General features: G+C 43.0%; 1 protein-coding gene across 2 annotated transcripts in view; it reads right to left on the bottom strand.

The window, feature by feature from the left end:
• The window catches only part of UBE3C (ubiquitin protein ligase E3C), a 77,955-nt gene extending 59,662 nt beyond the window's left edge, over positions 1 to 18,293 (bottom strand). The window contains exons 1-5 of one of the 2 annotated variants that reach the window (XM_064703900.1): positions 18,179 to 18,293; positions 17,805 to 18,056; positions 3,635 to 3,688; positions 836 to 910; positions 4 to 150 (exon numbers count right to left, since the gene is read on the bottom strand). In XM_064703900.1, coding sequence (XP_064559970.1) covers positions 4 to 150; positions 836 to 910; positions 3,635 to 3,688; positions 17,805 to 17,879 — 351 coding nt within the window. In that variant the 5' untranslated portion in view covers positions 17,880 to 18,056; positions 18,179 to 18,293. Of the gene's footprint in view, positions 1 to 3; positions 151 to 835; positions 911 to 3,634; positions 3,689 to 14,989; positions 15,326 to 17,804; positions 18,057 to 18,178 lie in introns of those variants that run through there. The other variant, XM_064703901.1, reaches the window with a different exon arrangement.
• Positions 18,294 to 19,539: the final 1,246 nt, after the last annotated feature.

Genomic DNA, 19,539 nt, shown 5'->3' with positions numbered 1-19,539 from the left:
CACCAAACGCTTGGAGTCCTCATTCTGTCTGTAGAAAAAGAGCAACTGGCGAACTAAGAGAGTCAAATTCGCTCCATGAGCAGTGGAAAAGGCTCCTCCAGACTGAGCCAAACTAGCCCAGCGATCAAATTCACTTCTTTGGATAGAGTACTTAAAAACAAAACATGCATCAATACATCAGTAATGGTTGTGATTTACAACAGAGCAAAACCTCAGCTTCCCATCCAGTGAGGCTGCAAAGTAGTAAAACAGATACAACACATATTTGTACAGAGATCAAAACATAGACATGGTATCACAGCTGAAGCCATAACTCCATTCTGTAACTCAGCACAGTTGCAACAAATCTGCTGCTTATCAAGCATTATCACATCAAACATTTTAGTACAGTTCATTCAAATTAACAAATTTAAACAGAACTTCCTTGGGAGAATCTATCCAACAGCAACCTAAATCAACTTTTTGACCCAAACTACCACCTTGACCAAACTGAAAAAAAAAAATTAAAAGCTCTACTGGTGTGTGAAAGTTCTTACTACTTAATGCTTTTTATCCAATTCATCAGCTAAAAAAACCACTGCAAAATCCCACTCAGGTCCAGTCACATCCATGCTTTGCAGAATACATATCTGTTTACTAAAATACTGAGTTTGAAATGAAAATGCCACTGTTTACTAAAATACTGAGTTTGAAATGAAAATGCCAAGAGGCAAAAAAGAATTTCCAATTTCTCAAATACTCAAAACAATTTTTCAATGAAATTATTTTTTACAAGAAAATCTCATTTTCAACAAAACCATTCAGCATCTTTCTAATTAAATAATCAGGTACTGACTTGATGTTTTCTGTCTCTGTACCCTCTCACAAATGACTGGATTATTATTGCATTTTTCAGCCTCCGCCTTTCTTCCTGTAAAACAGAGCAAGAAAACTGAAATCAGCATCACAGGACTGACTCTAATTTCTACCACTTTATCCAGTACATTTGTATTAATATGGCTTTTTAATGAAAATTAAGCAGCAATCATTAGTCAAAGAAAATTTAATGTTCATACCCAATACACATACATCAGTGAGAATGCTTTTCGTTTTTAAATACAAATTTACCATTAAATATTGCAAAAGAGTATTTAATACACAGTAAGTATGTAATACTACAGAAATCAACATAAATATGTTATTATTTTGCATCACTTTATTGTTAATGCATTTTATTAGACAAAGTCTTAACACTCTGTTGAAAAATTCTGAAGGATTCACCAAATTCAATTACATCATTCTTCTTTCTGCACGGAGCAGCAAACACTGACAATCCACTTATTTGTTTTCACTCAAATAATATAAAAGCATTATGATGCTGGCACAATTTAGATGTGGGGAAAACAATTTAAAAAAATCAGTTATTTGGAGACAGTACTGCCATGAAAAGGAAAATGAGGCTTAAAGCTCACTGTGGCACAGAAGCAAAAGAAATAAATTAATAAAAATTCTTAGTCTCTTCTCCAAAACCAGACATATGTAGTGATTCCTTTTATGACATCTCCCTCAGAAAGTGGAAAGAGTAGCAAAAATCACCTTTTAACAATGGCTCTGAGGAACTGAAAGCCAGCTTGCTTGAGATGCTGTGGAAAGAGCTCTTGGAGGGTTCCCTGACAACACCCTGGGCATATCCCATTACAATAAATATCTATGGGAAGTGGCTACTGTCATTATATTTCTAACAATGTCCATATGGTTTCTTAGGGAATGAAAGAGGGGAAATAAAGAGTTGCTCATGAACCTAGAGCTACAAAGCAGTGGCTGAAGGAAAAGTACAAAGATCAAGAAGCCTGCTTAAAAAGAGGAATTTTAAACTAATCAATCCTTAAACTATATTGAACCTATAATTCTGAGGGTCATCAGACAAAACAAAACACCAAAATGTTTTCATAAATTTCATCAAAATACTTTTGGAAAGTTCACATAAACTTTCAAGTCCCAAATCCTTGATTTCCAATTTATTGTTCTATAAAGACACATCCAAGTTAAAAGCAGGACCTGAACTGACCAGAGAGAACATCAGACAAAATCACTATTCAAGGCCTATTTTATTTTTCTTGGAAAACCTTGGTTCTTAAAGTAACTTATCTGAATAAGCAAATTCTTGAAGACTAACTGCCTCTATATCATGGACCAAAATCAAAATTTTGATAGGCCAAAGGTTATTTCTCTCTCCAAAATACTGACAGTAAAAGTGCAATCAGGAGAGAGTTTCAGAGAGGTGGTGTCTCTTCACAACCATAATGCAAGGCTCAACTAAAACACAGGTAACTTGTCCTCTCTAGGTACAGCTTTTATCTCAGAACACACAATTGTCAAGTAGAGACTCCCAACTGCACAGGCTTAAAGTCTGAGGTCACTGCTAAGATTCTGCTAGAGGCAGTTTTGAAAAGCCACAGCTGATTTTATTCTCAGAGGAGCCATTCATTTGGTGAAAATGTGCTCAATGCCACAGCAAATCCCTGTGTGCACACGTGTGCCTGCACTGGGATGAGTGGGGGGCTCTGCATCAGCTTTGCACAGGACAGAGACAAGCAACTGAATGCGTTTATGGACCACAAAGAAGAATTTTTACATGTGTTGCTAAAGACTCATTGATCATAATGATTCTTAACATGGAATTCTGTACTAATGAATGAAATCCTGGTACTCTCATATTTGAACTTAGTCCATAACTACAGGCCCATGTTGCAGAGAAAAAAAAGAAAAGCAGTAACTGTCCACAGAAACTGCAGAACTTGAGATTAATCCAGCATGGGTCAAAACACCTTTAAGGGCCAAAGACCTGTTTTCTTTATGAGCATGAAACCTGCATAGTTACATTTTTTAATGTATTTAATGTATTTTATCAGTATTTAACACCAAGGGGTTTTTTACTTATATGGGAGGGGTGAGGGAAAAATGACAAAATTACGTATTGATTCAAATTCCATACTGCTAAATTTTGGGTTCTTCATTTCAGTGCCTATTCCTCCTTTGCACTATTCCAGCCTGAATTTTCCAGAGCAGTAAGCTTCCATCATAAATCAGTATTAAGGTTGCTTAAAGCCTCACACATCAGCTTCTCACTGGTCCTTCACTATCAGGTGATTTCAAAGCACTTCAGGTTTCTTGAATTCTTTTCAAGGAATTCAAGAATCACTTCTGATTTTACCTTCACAGAAGTGAGGTACACACTGGGGAAGTGAAGTACTAAAGGTCAGCCAAGAAAACGTAACAGAACCAGGAGCAGAAGAAAGTTTGCTGAGACCAACCCATAGTAACAGATTATGAATAAGGTAAAATTTGCAATTTACTAGCCAAACCCTTATCTTTTCTCAAAAAAGACTAGATCCAATAAACACCAAAATAAAAGGGAAATTTCCCTTTACACCCAGTGCATGCTTATCTTTTGAGATGAAAAGCACTTCTAAGGAACTGTATAAGGCACTTAAATTCTTTTGCCAATTCAAGCATACTTTAAGACTATACAGAACCTGCAAACTCAAAGAAAACATTTCTGAACTAAGTATGACAGCAGCAGAAGTACTTTGCACTGTAAATGTACCATCAAAGGAAAATCCAGCAGGCAGCAAACGCTTACAGGCTACTTTACCTCTCGTTTTCTCCTTTCTTCCTGAGTTCGATGAAGCAGAGAAGCCTTTTCTTCCTGTAAGACACAAACAAAGATAACACTGCATTTTCATTCAAACACACTTCAGCGTGTTCAGGACATTTAATGCAGACTTCAGGGATTGCTCAAAATGCATAGCACATAAAACATAGAGCGAAGTGGGTGTTAATCATTTTCTGAACTCACAAATCCATGGCAGGCAGCCCTCCCAGAGGAACGGGATGGAGGAAGTTCTGTCCCTATGAAAAGGGAGCGGCAAAGAGCAGCAAACTGTACTGATCCCTGGCCGTGTTTGTGCTCCCAGCATCCCACCCACCCTGGCAAACATCAGCCATTTACAAATGGCAGAGCTGCAGCACAAAAAGGTCCCAGTCCCACAAGATCACACCTGAAATAAACAGGGCCAGGAGACTTCTTCTCCTTTTTAATGCCTTTATTAAAAGTGATCAGCTCAGGATTGGGCGGCTCGGCAGGGCTGCAGTCCCCGTCGTCCCAGGGCGACTCAGAGGAGGAGGATCTGCGCAGCTCTGTCCACGAGGGGCAGAGCTCAGGGATCCGTCCTCGTGGGAGCCTTTAGGGCCTGATGTCCCCATCAGGTGTTGTCCCTCCTCGCCCATTCGGCTTGGTCTGCCCGCCGGGGACGACTCCCGTGGTCAGGGCGAGAGGGACTCCGCATCTCTGCAGGCTCAGCACTCGGCTCCTCACGTCCAGACATCACTTCAGTCTCTCAACTCTTATTTGGCTCGTTGTTTTTGGGGTTTTCTCCGTGCGTTTGGAGTCGGGGTCCCACAAAGCATTCTGGTCTTTGGAGTCACTTTGCATAACCCCCTCCCTCCAGGTCTCTTCTCCTCACCGTTCGGGAAGGTCCCCACCCTTCAATGTCTCGGGGAAGGGCCATTACCTCGCCCCAGCCAGGGCTTTTACTAAGACAAAAACAACTATTAACAACAACGACCCGTAATTACCATAACACAAGCAGCAGCCCAGCAATAGTCGTAACTTTTTTCTCCCAGGAAAAAAATCAACTGAATTTTTGTTCATAACAACACCAAAGTCTGAGTGTTTTCCTTGCCTGGAGGGTACACAAACCCCTGGCCCAGGTGCACACAGCAAGCTGTGGCACGTTCAGAGCAATCCCATCCTGCTCCAAAGCCCCTTGCTTTTGTCTAGCTTACAAAAAGGCCAAAGCTCTTGTATTTACTTATCCTTTTTCTCAAAGCTTGCCCAGAAAAGATGTCAAGAGAGACACAGCATAAATGGCAGGAATTTTTTCTTTTCATATTTTGAACTCTTCACCCAAATTAAGGTTATGCATCAAAACTTTCAGGACAGTGATCTCACCAACAGAGCAAAAGACAGGAATACTAAAGTACTCATGAGGCCTCAAAACCCAATATTATTACAACAGAAAAACCATGCATTAGCTTTTAAACCACAATCTTATACAAGTATTCACAGATTACAATATATAAACAAAACTTTATTTGCAAGAGTCTCTTACTGGATGATTCTGGGTAATTTCCAAGGAAATATACAAAATAACTCAATTTTGATGCACAGTATTCAGTTCCCACTGCAGGCAACAGGAGATGAAAGCACCCTGGCTTTCATCTTTCCCAAATCCAGTCTAAAACACACAGCAGACTTAAGAAAACTATTTTCATTTTTTGACACCGACACAAATGACAACTTTGTTCTCCTCTGTATGCCCATATTAGCCTAGAGAAGTTAAGAAATTAAAAAACACTCAAGCTGAAAATGTACTGTATTTTAATACAGAAAAATCAATTTGAAGTTGGCAAACAAATGTTTATAAAATATTTAAGTACAGCTAAAACAACTGTGCTGGAATAGTTTCAGTGTCTATCAGCAGATACAAAAAATGAGTGCAAAACTCTTTAGCACCTCTTTTTTGAAGATACAGAGGAAGCAAAGTCATGATTCTCTCAGTTTCTTTCATGATTCTCTCGGTTTCTTTGGGATAGAAAACACTCTTACAGACCACCAAGAGTGAAAAACAAAAAAAGCCCACAAGAAGGTTAACCATCTTTCCTCTAAAGACAGTATTTATGGCCAAAGACACCACTAACTACAGCTATGGCCCTCTAAAGACAGGGTTTGCTCCATGTGTTAAACACAGGACAAACAAACTCAAGGAAATCCATACACAGGGATGATGTATCCACACTCAGGCAGTTCAGAAAGGCACACAAAGACAAAACAAGATACTAAATTAATAACCAAGAAATGGCTTAAAGTTTCAGGACTTTTTCAACAGCTGATACCTGATGCACTAAAGAAGGTGGTGAAACGTCACAGTTTAGAAATGACTGTACTGCAGAAAGCACCATGTAAAGTGCATTTCTGCTTAGAAAAAATGTTTTGTAATTTGTCCTTACACTTCAGAGAGAAAGCAGAAAGAAAAAGCAGAACAAAATACAGGACAAGCAACACAAATTGCTACGTGTGAATAGAGAAGAGAATGGTATGAAAAAACACAAGCAAAGACAGACAATACAAATTATTAGTAGATAAAGGAAAATAAGTGGTCAGAGAACAAACAATCAGAAACAAACAATTTAAAATCATTTGACAGGGAGGGAGATGTAAAAGGGCAGTGTATCCTTAGTGTATCACCAGCTTTTCATTGATGAAGAACAAGGTTTCTTTGTAGCCATCAGTCTCTAATTCAGTCCACTCTGAAACTAACAGAAGTTTTTAGTCAGCCACATACTTGCTTTGAGTACTTGTAAAGAAAAATGCCAATTTGTTAGAGTACAAATTAAGCAAAATAGAAGAACTGTCCTAAGACAATAAAATACTCAGGTATAAGTACATCCCACCTTTAACAAGTTAATATGGGTAAAATAATACTGTTACTCATGTTCACAAGACCTACACAGATCATAACTATGACTAAAGAACACATTTAAATTAAACTCAATAAAAATACATCCCCTTAAAGAGTTATTAAACCAAGCTGGAATACACTGCCCCTTCAGAAATTAAAAAGTAACCATGCACGTGCAAAAGAAAACAAACCCGCAGTAGGAAAGAGATAAAAAGAAACACAAAATAATCTTCTTCCAATACAAAGGGCATAATAGCAAAATAATTTCCTAAAGAGAGTTAACTGCAGTCACCTCTGAAATCCTCCCTGAACTGGCCCTTGACAGCCAGCACTGTGAAAGGAGCTGAACTCAGCAGCTGCTGTTCTGTGGCTGGCTCTGAACGGCAGTGACACCGTCTGACAACGCCCCCGCAGAGCCTCTGACTGCCCACAGCCACAGCCTCAGCTCGGCCACCTCGGCTGCTGCCGGAGCCCCTCACTGCAGGAGAGGGCCCAGAACCCCCAAAGATCACACCTGGCTGCTGCCAGAGCCCCTCACTGCAGGAGAGGGCCAGGAACCCCCAAAGATCACACCTGGCTCTACCAGAGCTCCCCACTGCAGGACAGGCCCCAGGAACCCCCAAAGATCCCACCTGGCTGCTGCCAGAGCCCCTCACTGCAGGACAGGCCCCAGGAACCCCCCAAAAATCCCACCTGGCTGCTGCCAGAGCCCCTCACTGCAGGGAGGACCAGGAACCCCCCAAAAATCCCACCTGGCTCACTCCTGCTCCCCACCCTGCCCTGCTCCTGGGCTGCTCATGCCAGGCTTTCTTCTCCTGCCAGACAGGAACACGTCTGGTGTTGAGTCTTTCTTTCAAGGCAGGCAGGTAGACAAGGCAGGGGGAACAAAGCCTGAGCTTGTCCTGACTCTGTCACACCCCTAACTCAAAAGGGGTGAAAGCCATTCCCTGAATCACAGTCCTGACTTTTTATCAGCCCTTTTCCTTCAGGGCTTGCCCTCCCAAGTGCAGAACATGGAATGCACCATCCATGAGTGTTCACACAGTGTAGGACACATCTGGCTGTCCCTTTCCTGCCTGATGCCTTCTCCAGCAGAGAAAAGACAACCAACCTCCTGCTCCAGCATGTGTGCACCATGAAAAACCCCATTTGAGAAGTTTTCTGTGGGGCACAGCACAAAGAACAAGAAAGCAGAGAAGTACGTGACAGCAAAACACAGAGCAACACTACAGAAATGACTCTGAGGGTAAGACAGAAAGAGGAAAGAGGTGAAAACAGAGAAGCAGAGGGAGGACAGCACACAGACAGGAAAATGTGTGACTGCCACCAAAGAAATGCTGAGTAACATGTGAAATGTTAATTTGTCCATGGGAATAACATCCATTTCCATGTACTGCGCTGTTCATCACAGCCAGGCTCCGGGGGCTGAACTGCTCCAAGGCAGCAGCTGGGAACAGCCACATCTGACAGTGGGACAATGTCAATGTCACTGCTTCAAAACCAGCAGCTCAACCCATCATACAAAAAAGAAACTTTAATTCAATTTCTTTTCTTATCCCTGTTTTGCTGAAATACACTTTTTGGTTGCAGAAGTTCATTTGCAGAACTAGCTTTCAGATATCCTAGCCAAAGACTGAATAATGTACATTAATATAGAAACTATTACTCTTTTCCTTCTGCATTTGAACACTTTGTCTTGAAAGAAAAACTTTCAGCCCACTTGGCTCAAAATCCAGATTTATAAAAAACAAAATGTATACATAATTAAATCCTCTTCAACACTTCTAATATTTGTTGACTCCTAAAATCTGAAATTGAACACTCTTGGACAGCTATTTACTGGCTATCCCATAGCAAATAAATTTAAAACCTAAATAAGCCCAGATGCAAATATGAAACTGAATAATTATTTTCAGGTACTAGTTAAACACAGATTTCTTTTTAATTAATAACAACACACTGAAGCAAAAATGTAATATTATTAATAAATGTTTGATGCTTCTTTATAAATTAAGAGTTTGTTTTGGTTAGTAGCTGAGAACACTTCGTATTTCACATTACAAGAGGTCATGCAAAGTACAAGGCATGATTTCTTATGAAATTTTCTTTAAAAAACAAAAAAACACTTGACCTTTTTTAATTTTTTGTGGACAATTATAAAAACTTGTGTGGTTTTCATCTGCAAAATCCAGGAACTTGAATCTTTTTTTCTTTCCTTAAAATGAGGAACACGACTTTACAGCCGAATTGAACTTGAACCACATAAAAATCAGTAACAACTCCCAAAATAAATGAAGTGACCTAAGCAATTTTTAGAATAAAATTCCTTTCAACACAAGTATTCAGTAACTCCAGTCAATAAATGGAAAAAATTTTAACATTTATTTTTACAGAATAAACATGGCCACTAGGAAACATCCCCCATCTTCTCAACAATGTTTCAATCTCCTGACATTATTTCAGACAAGATGAACTCCAAGTGGGTTTTTTAGTTTGAATAGTAGAAGAAATTTGCATTTTAAAAGGCTTACAATGCCTTGAACCGAACCTCAACAATTTAAATTCCATTGAACATGTCTGAGTATGTTCAGCAGCCTGAAATCTGCTTTTAACCAGTTTGTGATTGTTGTTAACAACGATGTAAATAATCAGGTAAGTTTATATGTAGAGCAGACAATCCTGCAGAAGAAGGGAGTGTGAGCTATGCCCAGGAGAGGAATCTGGCCCTGCAAAGGGGATCTGGAACCTCTTCTATCATGGTACCCCCAAAACCACACAAGGGGGAGCCAGGATTTGATTGGAGGCTCTAGAGGCAACTGAAATGCAAGAAAGCTGCTTTTGCATTTATGCTCAGTTTGTCCCTATTATGATTTTTAAGATTGACATTACTCACAGAGCTGTAGGTGAGCTATTTCTAGTGGAAGGTGGCCCTGCCCAAGGCAAGGGGGTTGGAAATGGGTAATCTTTAAGGCCCCTTCCAACCCAAACCATTCTGTGACTCATCATTTTCTCAGGAACAAGGGGAGAAAATGTATTTAGAAAAGCAGAAATTCTTGATTTGAATCTGAAAAAATAGCACATAACTGAAAAGAACAGTGTAATCACTGCTGTCAGCTAACTACAACTCCATCTTTGTCGCTCGCTTTCAAATGAGGAGAATTTCAAATGTTACAGAGAGAAAAAAAATGCCCAAGAATTAAGGATGCATTAACTGTGTAGCTCCCTACTGACAGGCAGCCATTATTTTACACTATGAGAGTCTCCTCATACTTCCATGGCACAGATCTGCAATTCCAGGAGTATTTCAAGACTTGGGCTGTGACACTGCAAGATCCCAGCTGAGCCAGGGTGAGGTGTGTACCTGCACACAGAACACACCGTGTGCCTGACAGGACAAAGTCTGCAGGGAGCAAAGCTCTGCAATTCTTTCCATTCAAAAATAAACAATTTGTAATTCTAATCTAGAATTCCCATCCTATAAATCCTTACCATCATTTCACTTCCATTGTGGCATGGTGTAGGGTCAAATAAGTTATAATAGAAATTATTCCTTCCTGAAATTATTAACTATTTTCCTCAATCCATCAGTAAGAGAGAAACAAAACTGGTTTTTAACTGTCCCATCAATGCTTATATCCTACAGGCATCTGCCACAACAGCCAATCCCAACATAGGCAGACCTCTCCATGCACTGGCAATTTTACAGCCTACTGTTTGTAAAATTTTAATTCCACAAGAAGTTATTCCATGTGTAGAATATGGACAACAGAGCAAACAAGGTGTCTCTGGAGTTCTACCTCTGCACTTCAGCTGAAAGCAGAGGGAATATAAACAATAACCTTATGTTTAATGTCATGCTACTAATTTAAGAAAGCAGATCAGAAACTACTAAATTAAAATCTAAAACTCTGTAAATTTAATCTCTCTGATTAGTAAAATGTCCAAATTAAAAGAAATCACTAAGACTTGTTAAAGTACAGATGGAGTCATCAATATTTGCTCATTAGTAAGCTTCTGTGTCTTCCACAAAAAAAGCCAAAGATCAAAAAGAACCCCAAACTCAATGAAGTTGCTTTCACTTTCACTTTTGTGGCCCTGCTCACTCATCTGTATCACAAATTGTAAAAAGGGAGGTGGTTTTTAAAATCATCTCATAATGCATTATAATTAAAAAATACTCTATTACAAACAGTCTTGGGATTTGTAAAAGCATGGTTTAGATAGCTCAAGTGATACTGAACATTTGACTTAATATTCTTTTACCCATTTTTCCTGTTAGACTTGCAAGGTGTCACTCATACATTTCACAACTTAATCAGACAATGTGGGACTACAGAGCCCCTTGCACTTCTCAGCACTGGCCTGGGGATGCCCTGCATGGATGCACTAAAGCATTGCTACCTCAAATTTTTCTTAACATTGCTGAAATTAATGGAGTAACACTAGGCCTGAGTGTCCCAAGCCAGGCTGATGTGGTCAAACCAATTCTGTGCTGTGTTCAACTCATGCTAAACTCAGTGGCAGCAGCCAGCTGTGCCCAGAAGGGCAGGTGACACTGCACCTGGCAGGAATATGTTCAGTGCAGACACAGGGATGGAGCAGCCAGGTGAAGGCAGCACCTCGCAGTGGGGCTGGCTGAGGGCAGGCTGAGCTGCAGCCCAAGGCAGCCCCCAATGCACAGCCCTGCATTTCCTGCCTGACACCCCCACAGCCTCCCAGGCACACTTACTGCCCCGCACAAAACGTCCATGAGCGACTCAAGACACAACTCCAATATCAGCACTCAGTTCTGGAGGCTACTTTACCTAAGAAGCACAAAAATATGGTTTGCCAGTACAATTAAAATAAATTTGAAAATTTCTTCTGAAGAGCCTCATAAAGCAAAGAACTATGTTTTAAAGGTTCTTTGCTTTATGAGGCTCTTAGTGCTGCAACCCTCAGACCAGTTAGTCTGAGCAGACATCTTAAGAGACCATCAAATCTCCTAAATCAAGCATCAGATTGTTAATGTTTTTCTAGGAAAAGTCTGGGTTGTATTGTCATAATACAATTGTCCAGAAATTGTATTACAGATGAACCATTTGAAAAGACAACTTTACCAGGACTTGTTGGCATCTTCCACACACACAAAGGTGTGTGTGGTTTTAAAGGTGATGATAAAACTACCCCACAAATAAAAATAAATATATAAAGCCCTCTAAAATTAGATTATCACATTGTAAATAAAACCTGTATCTACACAATCAAACACATACAACAGGGTCAACAGTCCAGATGAATCAGCAGATTCTTGAAAGTAGGTATAAAAGGAAAAGTTCAAGCACTGGCAATACCACCTACATTTTTGTACAATGCATTATTATAATGCTACAATAATATTCTGAAAGGATCAGTCACTGAGGTAGTAATTTTGAGAACATTCATTTGCAGCCTGTGACTAGAACAAAATCAAGTGATGCTTGGTATGGGTGGACTGAAGTGCTTCCCAAGAGCATGCACAATTCAGACCATAACACACATGAGTATGATACAAACAGCTCAAAAGCAGACCCAAAGCCCTCTGGTTTTGTAATTCAGAAATTCCATACAAGCTAATGATGAGAAGGCATATTAGATTCAGTACCTAGCTGCCACAATTATGCAAGCCCCCAATTTTACTTCTATCACTGTGCTCCTACTGATAGAACTTATTGAAGTCTGGCTCTGTGGGGCCCAAGGGAACACTACAGACACACAGGGCAGTGCCAGACAGGTGTCAGCACACGGGAGCTGTGACCAACACAATCACTGCTTGAGCTGCAGTTCCATCAGCAAAACCACACTTGCAATAGTGTTGCTGATCACTGTTTTGGTGTAGCTGTATTCACATCAGCTGGCACCCTTAGCACTGACTGGCTCCTCAAACAGGAGGTTTTTGTCATTGTTCTGCAGGGGTGCAACCACTTTGGGAAACTCCCCCAAACTGGGTACAGAGTTATTGTTAGCACTAAGCAGCCTGCATGGCCCCAGTGTTTCTGAATGATGCCTCCTTCCACCAAAGGAATCAACAGGCAGCACTAAGTATGCAGCCAGCTGCCAAAAGCATGGAGAGGTACAGCATTGACCCTTCTAAAGTTATACACCATTTGGGAGGGCAAGGGCACTTGTCAAAAAAAATGAGGGTGTTTTGTATGTTTACCAAAAGCTCGAAGGAAATCATTTACAATTCAGCTTTCTGTAAAAATGAAGCCAATACATATGAGGAACATGATCCCAAGGAGCTCATGATATGAAATAATGAGAAACTCACATGATGACTAATGCAGGCTTATCTAGAAACAGAGACCAGACAAAGTTAAAATATAAAAGCAGGTATATTTAATGAAGGGCCTTCAGGTACATTAAGAGCAGATAAAGCCTCCCCAAGGGGCTACACCCAAAATGGACAATGGTCATGAGTTTTTCAGACAGATATCATTTTAGTATGTTTATATATCAGGGGTTAATCCTCCAATTACAGCTCCAGGTAATGAAGTTCTATTCCCCCAGTTTGCTCCCCCCCAATCACTTTTGTTTATACTTTTTAGGGCCTGAGGCTGTAGGATGTCTTTGGATAACAGACCCACACAGACTGTTTTGTCTAACCAAAATATGAAGACAGTTAACTGCAGTTTTTATGGAGTTTAGAGCTAATGCACTAATGCAGTATAGAATCTGAAAAATTCAAAAGCTAAAATCCTAAGGCATCACATGGTACTCACAGACACTTCCCAAAGCAATCTCTGTTGCAGTACATTTTCACAGAAGTTCAGCTAAACTGCATTTAGAAGTAATTTTTATTACTGTTTAAATAAATTCTTTCTTTAGCACTGTACCCAGCTTCTGCAAACCAGCAGCTCTCTCAAGGACACCCTAGGATGTCTGTGTAACCACGCTGCCCAAAGCTGCACGTAACTGATTTGCACTGATGCAGCACAAGCACTTCAGTGAACCCATGTAGAATCATGAAATCTGTGCACCAGTCAGCATCAATCTCGTCATGAACCACAACCTCTGCTGCACACAGTGAAGGTTATGCATCAATTTCAGTTTCCAGTCCTTTACATGCTAATATTTGCCCTTGGAAATTTATGCCTGCATAACATTAATAAATTTGTCCCATATAATTAAAATAGACATAATTCTGATACGTTTTCATGAATTGCTAAGTGTAAAAGAAGATGTTATGGCAGTTCCTCACTTCTGTAGGAGGGAACATGTTCAGCAAGAAACACCATGAGCAAAGTCAGGGTCAAAAGTTGCAAAGTACCTGAAGCGTACAGCTGAGGACCAGGGCATGTTCTGCCAACTCCTACTTAAGCTGGGGAGTATTTATGGCATTTTGACTCATGTAATGCCAGTTTACGTGACCTAACCAACAGACATGCCTTAAGATAAACAGAAGATGAATCAGAGGAAATCTGCATAATCCAAGTACAGTTCTGCATACAATCTCTTCATATTAAGTCAATACACCAAAATGCAAACTTCACTGTGATTTTAGTATCACACATTGCAGTATTTTTGCTCATTTCCTCACTGTACTGCCAAACCTTAAAAGTTTCCAAGGATCCAACTTGCTTTTAGTGCACAGTAATAAAAACTTATTTTTTTACCCAATTAAAATTCAAAAATACTAATGGAAACACTCATTGGCTTCCCACACAGCCATCTCCAATGACAACGGGGAGACTCGGTATTTTCACGGTGAATTAAAGTGACCCCTACAGATCAGGCCACTTCTAAAAACACTTTGTCCTTTCTGTCATTCTTCCGAAGTCCTGTGCCCTTCAGTGCTCGACTAAACATTTGCTGACCCTGTGCAATGAGCAAGATCTGAATAAATCATTCTGCTTCTTTCCCCATCAATAAACACGAGGAAATCAAATAGCCTGGTGGAGCTGACAATTAACTGCGACTAACCCTGCGCACGACAAATTGACTGAACCTAAACTTGACAGAGACCAACGCGGCGGCCGCGGCTCACGTGGATGGACCTCCCCCGGCAATCGGGGTTGTGTGAGGCTGAGTGTGTCCCACATCCCCCGGCGAGGCAGCTCCACGCCAGGCATTCCCTCCGCAGGGAAATGACAGGAGGGCTCCGAGTCCTTTCCCCCTGCAAGACCCGGAGAGCGACTGCCGGGGAGGTGCCACCGGCCACGGCAGCCGGGATCGATCGCTCGCCTGCGGGGGGGACGAGCCAAGGAGACATTTCCTCGCTTCCCACAATTCTTACTACACTACAAGCCTGGGATGGTGTGGCCTGATTATACAAAAAAATAATAATAACAGTGAGGCAGGGAGATCAAAGATAAACACATCATCAGGAGGGGAGGGTTTTTCCCCTCTATTAAGCCTTAGTCATCGCTGCTCCCATTTCTGAAGGCCCGACAGTAAAAGCAGCGATAACAGGGCGGGGGGCGACAGAACCGACACACACACAGGCACGGCCGGGCGCCGCTCCTTACCTTCCTGCTCGCTCCTCCGAGGGACACCTTGGGCCTTGTTTTGAAATCCCCTTCAAAGCTGAACATGTTTACAGCTTATCCCATGGGGAGCGGGGCCCGGCCGGCCGGCAGGGCGAGCGGAGGGGCCGCACGAACCCCCCGGGCTGGCGCCCCGCGGCCCGCCCACCCCCGCGGAGCTGCTCCACCGTCCCCCGCCTTTCCCGCGGCCTTCGCTATCCCGGTCGCCCCGTTCCTGACCGGCGGCGACGGCGGAGCGTAGTGGGAGGAGGGAGAAGGAGGAGGAGGGAGCGGAGGAGGGGGCAGAGGCAGCGCTCCCGCCGGCCGCGCAGAGAAGATGGCGGCCGCCCGCCGCCCGCCGGGCGCGCTCCCGACACACGGCCGCGCCCGCCGCCCCGCCCCGCGCCGGCTGTCCCGCCTGTCCCGGCTCTCCCGGCTGCGGGTGTTCCGCGGAAACTTCCCTGCTCTGCGGGAAACTTCCCTGCCCCGGCCTCCACCGGAGCTCCCCGCGCGTGTGCAGGGCCGGCTGTGCGGCTGCGCTGCCGCAGCCTGCCCAGACGGGCCGCGCTGAGGGCGAGAATCGAGCTGAGGGTCCAGCCGGACTTTGGCATAGGGCTGCCCTGAGCGTCATTTGGTACGGGAACACAATTGCTACGCGCACACACACATTTGTGTACACATAATTTCTACTTTTAGTAGCATATCACAGAATAAAGAAGGTTGAAAAATACTTCTGAGATTATAGAGTCGAACTTTTTGACCAAACACCTCCATCCTAAGTGCCACATCCAGCCCCTAATCAGCTCCAGGGACGGTGACTGCACCTCCCCGGGCAGCCCATTCCGATGTTTAGTCAAACTTTTCTGTGAAAAAATTACTCCTATAGCCTACCTGAGCATCTCCCGGTGTAAATCAAGTCCAGTTCCTCTCGTCCTGTGCTGGGAAAAGAAACCGACCCCTATTTGGCTATACCTTCCTTTCAGGAGGTTGTAGGGAGAGATAAGAATTCAGAGAACTCACAGAATCACTGGGTTGGAAGAGACCTCCAAGGTCATCGAGTCCAGCCCAGCCCCAACACCTCAATTAACCATGGCACCCAGCGCCACATCCAGGCTGTTTATAAACACATCCAGGGATGGTGACTCCACCACCTCCGCGGGCAGGTCATTCCAGAACTTTATCACTCTTTCCATAAAAAACTTTTTTCCTACTATCCAACCTATATTTCCCTTGGCGCAGCTTGAGACTGTGTCCTCTGGTTCTGTTAGTGCCGCCTGGAGAAAGAGCCCAGCCCCAGCTGAGCACAGGCACCTTTCAGGAGCTGCAGAGAGTGATGGGGGCAGCCCTGAGTCTCCTTTTCTCCAGGCTGAGCACCCCCAGCTCCCTCAGGGGTTCCTCACAGGCTTTGTGTTCCCAGCCCCTCTCCAGACTTGTTGCCTCCTCTGGATTCCCTCAAACACCTCAACATCCTTCCCAAAGTGAAGGGCCAGAGCTGGACACAGCACTCAAGGTGGGACCTCATCAGTGCCAAGTACAGGGGAAGGATGAGCTCCCTGCTCCTGCTGGCCACACTATTGCTGATCCAGGTCAGGATGCCATTGGCCTTACCTGAGCCTCTTCTTCTCCATGAAGAGATGGACATGACCTTATAGCAAAGACTTCTTGATCAGGGGGAAGACTGAACACACCAATACAGGCTTCTGTGTAGCCATGACAATACACACAGCCACGACAATACCCTTGGGAAAATACACATGATAGAGGTGGGCTCAGGAATGGGATCTCAGCTGATGAGGAGTGGAAAAAGAAAAAAGCTGTAATGTAAAAGTAGCAGACCCAAACATGAAACTACACCTGAGGCTGCTTTACATTTCTTAGCCCATTCTCCATTTTTTCACCGTGGGTACTGTATCTCTCCAGATACAAAGGTGGTGCAGACAGCAACAGGAACAAAAAGCAGTTACTCAGTCTGCAACTCAAGGTGGTAAATAAATATACGTGGCCAAATCCAGCTTTCATTCCCTTCAGTGGAAATTTGATTTCATGAGCTGTAGCTTGTGAATTCTCACATCAGCATATCACAACAAACAAATGGCAAGCACCCACATCAGGAGAGGATGTATGTGCTTTGCAGCTGTTCACACCAAGAGTATAATGCTCTTTACTGTTGTCAAGCTGACTGGCAAATGAAATATTTGTTCAGATTTCATTGGATTTGGATGATTCGGAAGAGTCAAAGTTTTAAAATTTCAGACTTTTCATAAGGGAATGAGGGCTTAGCAAGAGTAAGCATTAGCCTGGCATTTCCCCAGATAACATCGTCTCAGTGTAAGCAAGCCTGGCCTCCTTAAATACTGTTTACAAATGCAGATGGGGTTTAGGATATTGTGAAATACCATGTCAAATGTTTGTCCATAGTTTCAACACATTGCATTGCTGATGAAATATCCCATCACTCTATATTGAAATGATAGTAAGTTTTTTTTCCAAACATGACAAGATTCTTTTCAATTTGACTTTGGCCTTGATAAACTTTATAAATCTCATACAAAAAAGGACTAGTCTAGGTGTCCCTAGCAGTTATTAAATTAATTTTCATTAGCACAGAAGCAATCTGTTAGGTTATGAGTTTGTGCCATGTTTATCAGTAGCAAAGACAGTTTAGGGATGCAATCTCACCTTATGTAAGAAGTGAAAGAAACATGAAACTGCAGAGAGCAGAGTTTCTATGAAGTAGGGTTTTCACTGATACACATTTGACATGTTCCAGCTCCAGTATCAGAAAGACACAAGATGTTCTGCTGACCCTGGCTGTTACCTTCTGCAGAAGTGGTTGGCAAATGACACAGGCCCAAGTGATGAGTGTCTGAGAAGTCTTGGTGATTTCTGGCATCCCCAGCACAGGAAGGACATCAGCTTGTTGGGTTGAGTCCCGAGGAGGCCGCCAAGAAGATTAGAAGGATGAAGCACCTCCCACATAAGGAAAGATTGGGAGAATCGGATTGTTCAGGCTGGAGAAGAGAACATTGTGGAGTGACCTCATTGTGGCATTCCAGTACTGGAAGGGAGACTGCAATAAAGACAGAAAGAACATTTTTACCATAAAACATCATTCCTCCAGGACAAGGGGGAATGACTTTAAACCAAAAAAGAGTAGGTTCAGATTAGATACTAGAAAAAAAACCTCCTTACATTGAGGGTGGTGAGATGCCACAGCATCTGTTGCAGTTGAGACCGCCACAATACACAGTGTCACTATACAGTCTCAGAAAGCTTCAACCCATACAAAATAACAACACATCAAAAGGCTGCAAGTGTCTACCCTTCTTGCTCTCTAGCTCAACCATTTATACCCTCCTGTTGATGCATTGCACCTGTGTGCCCTCTGTTCCTTTGGTGGTTGGTCAGTGCCCCTGAGCACTCCATGGCTTGTTGCCTTCAATGCTGTTCACCTGCTGCTCATAGCTGTACCCATGGGGGATGAGGCTGGGCCCAGCCCCACTCCCAATCCTACAAACTGTGTGCCTGCAGTGAGGCACTGGAACAGACTGCCCAGAGAAGCTGTGGATGTCTGTCCCATCCCTGAAAGTGTTCAGGGACAGCTTGGATGGGACTCTGAGCAGCTTGGCCTGGTGGGAGGTGTCCCTATCCATGGCAGGGGGATTGGAACTGGGTGATCTCTAAGGCCCCTTCCAACCCAAGCCATTCTGTGATTCTATGATTTGCATATGCCCCTCTAGGCCAGGACTGCTTTAATATTCTCAGGGAGCAGCAAGAACACATTGTTTCATGAAGGAAGCAAAGTGGATGCCCCCAGCATGGGCCCTCTCAAATCATAACATAATTCCACAGGATCCAGAGAGAGAGGGCAGAGCCTGGCAGTGGTGACACAGGGTTCAGCCCCAGGCAGGGTGAGTGGAAGAGTCCTGAGAGGCCACAGTGCTGTGAGGTAGTCCAAGGTGCATCCAGGAGGAAGGGCTGGGGACAGGTACACCTGAGCTTGGAGGGACCGATGAGCAGTGGGATGAGTGAGTGAGTGGGGACCCCAGATGTCGCTGCTCAGGGCAATCCAGGCCCCTCACAAACACACACTCAAGGATGTGGGAATATTGCCCTTGTGTATGTGCTGTGTTTACTCACCTGCTGCAATCTTTCCCATCTTTTTCATCTCTTTTTTGCACATTTCACAAGACTTTTTGTGTTCTCCTGGTCACAGTTCTCTGCCCTGTGATTGTACCTTTTTGCCTCTGCACACATGTGTACACACTGCTCCCTGGTACAGATGGATTGGTCCAGTTGTTTGTCAGATGCAGTCTATTAAAAAAATGTCATTCCTCAACATTTTCTTCACTCCCTGAAATCAAGTTTCCCAAGTGTGTGCAAATACCATCTTTTTCTTGCAAATACACACCATAGAAATTAAAACAGCTGCACAAAAGTAGTGACAGTTGTAGAAAACATGGGTAAATTGTGTTTCAATCCATAATACAGAGAAACTTATCTATAGTGTGTCTCCAGGGCCTGCTTCTAGGTGCCAAGGGACAGGAAAAATC

Source organism: Zonotrichia leucophrys, chromosome 2 (genome assembly GCF_028769735.1).
Source record: "Zonotrichia leucophrys gambelii isolate GWCS_2022_RI chromosome 2, RI_Zleu_2.0, whole genome shotgun sequence".
Classification (NCBI taxonomy): domain Eukaryota; kingdom Metazoa; phylum Chordata; class Aves; order Passeriformes; family Passerellidae; genus Zonotrichia; species Zonotrichia leucophrys.
This window is presented reverse-complemented; position numbering and strand designations above follow the sequence as displayed.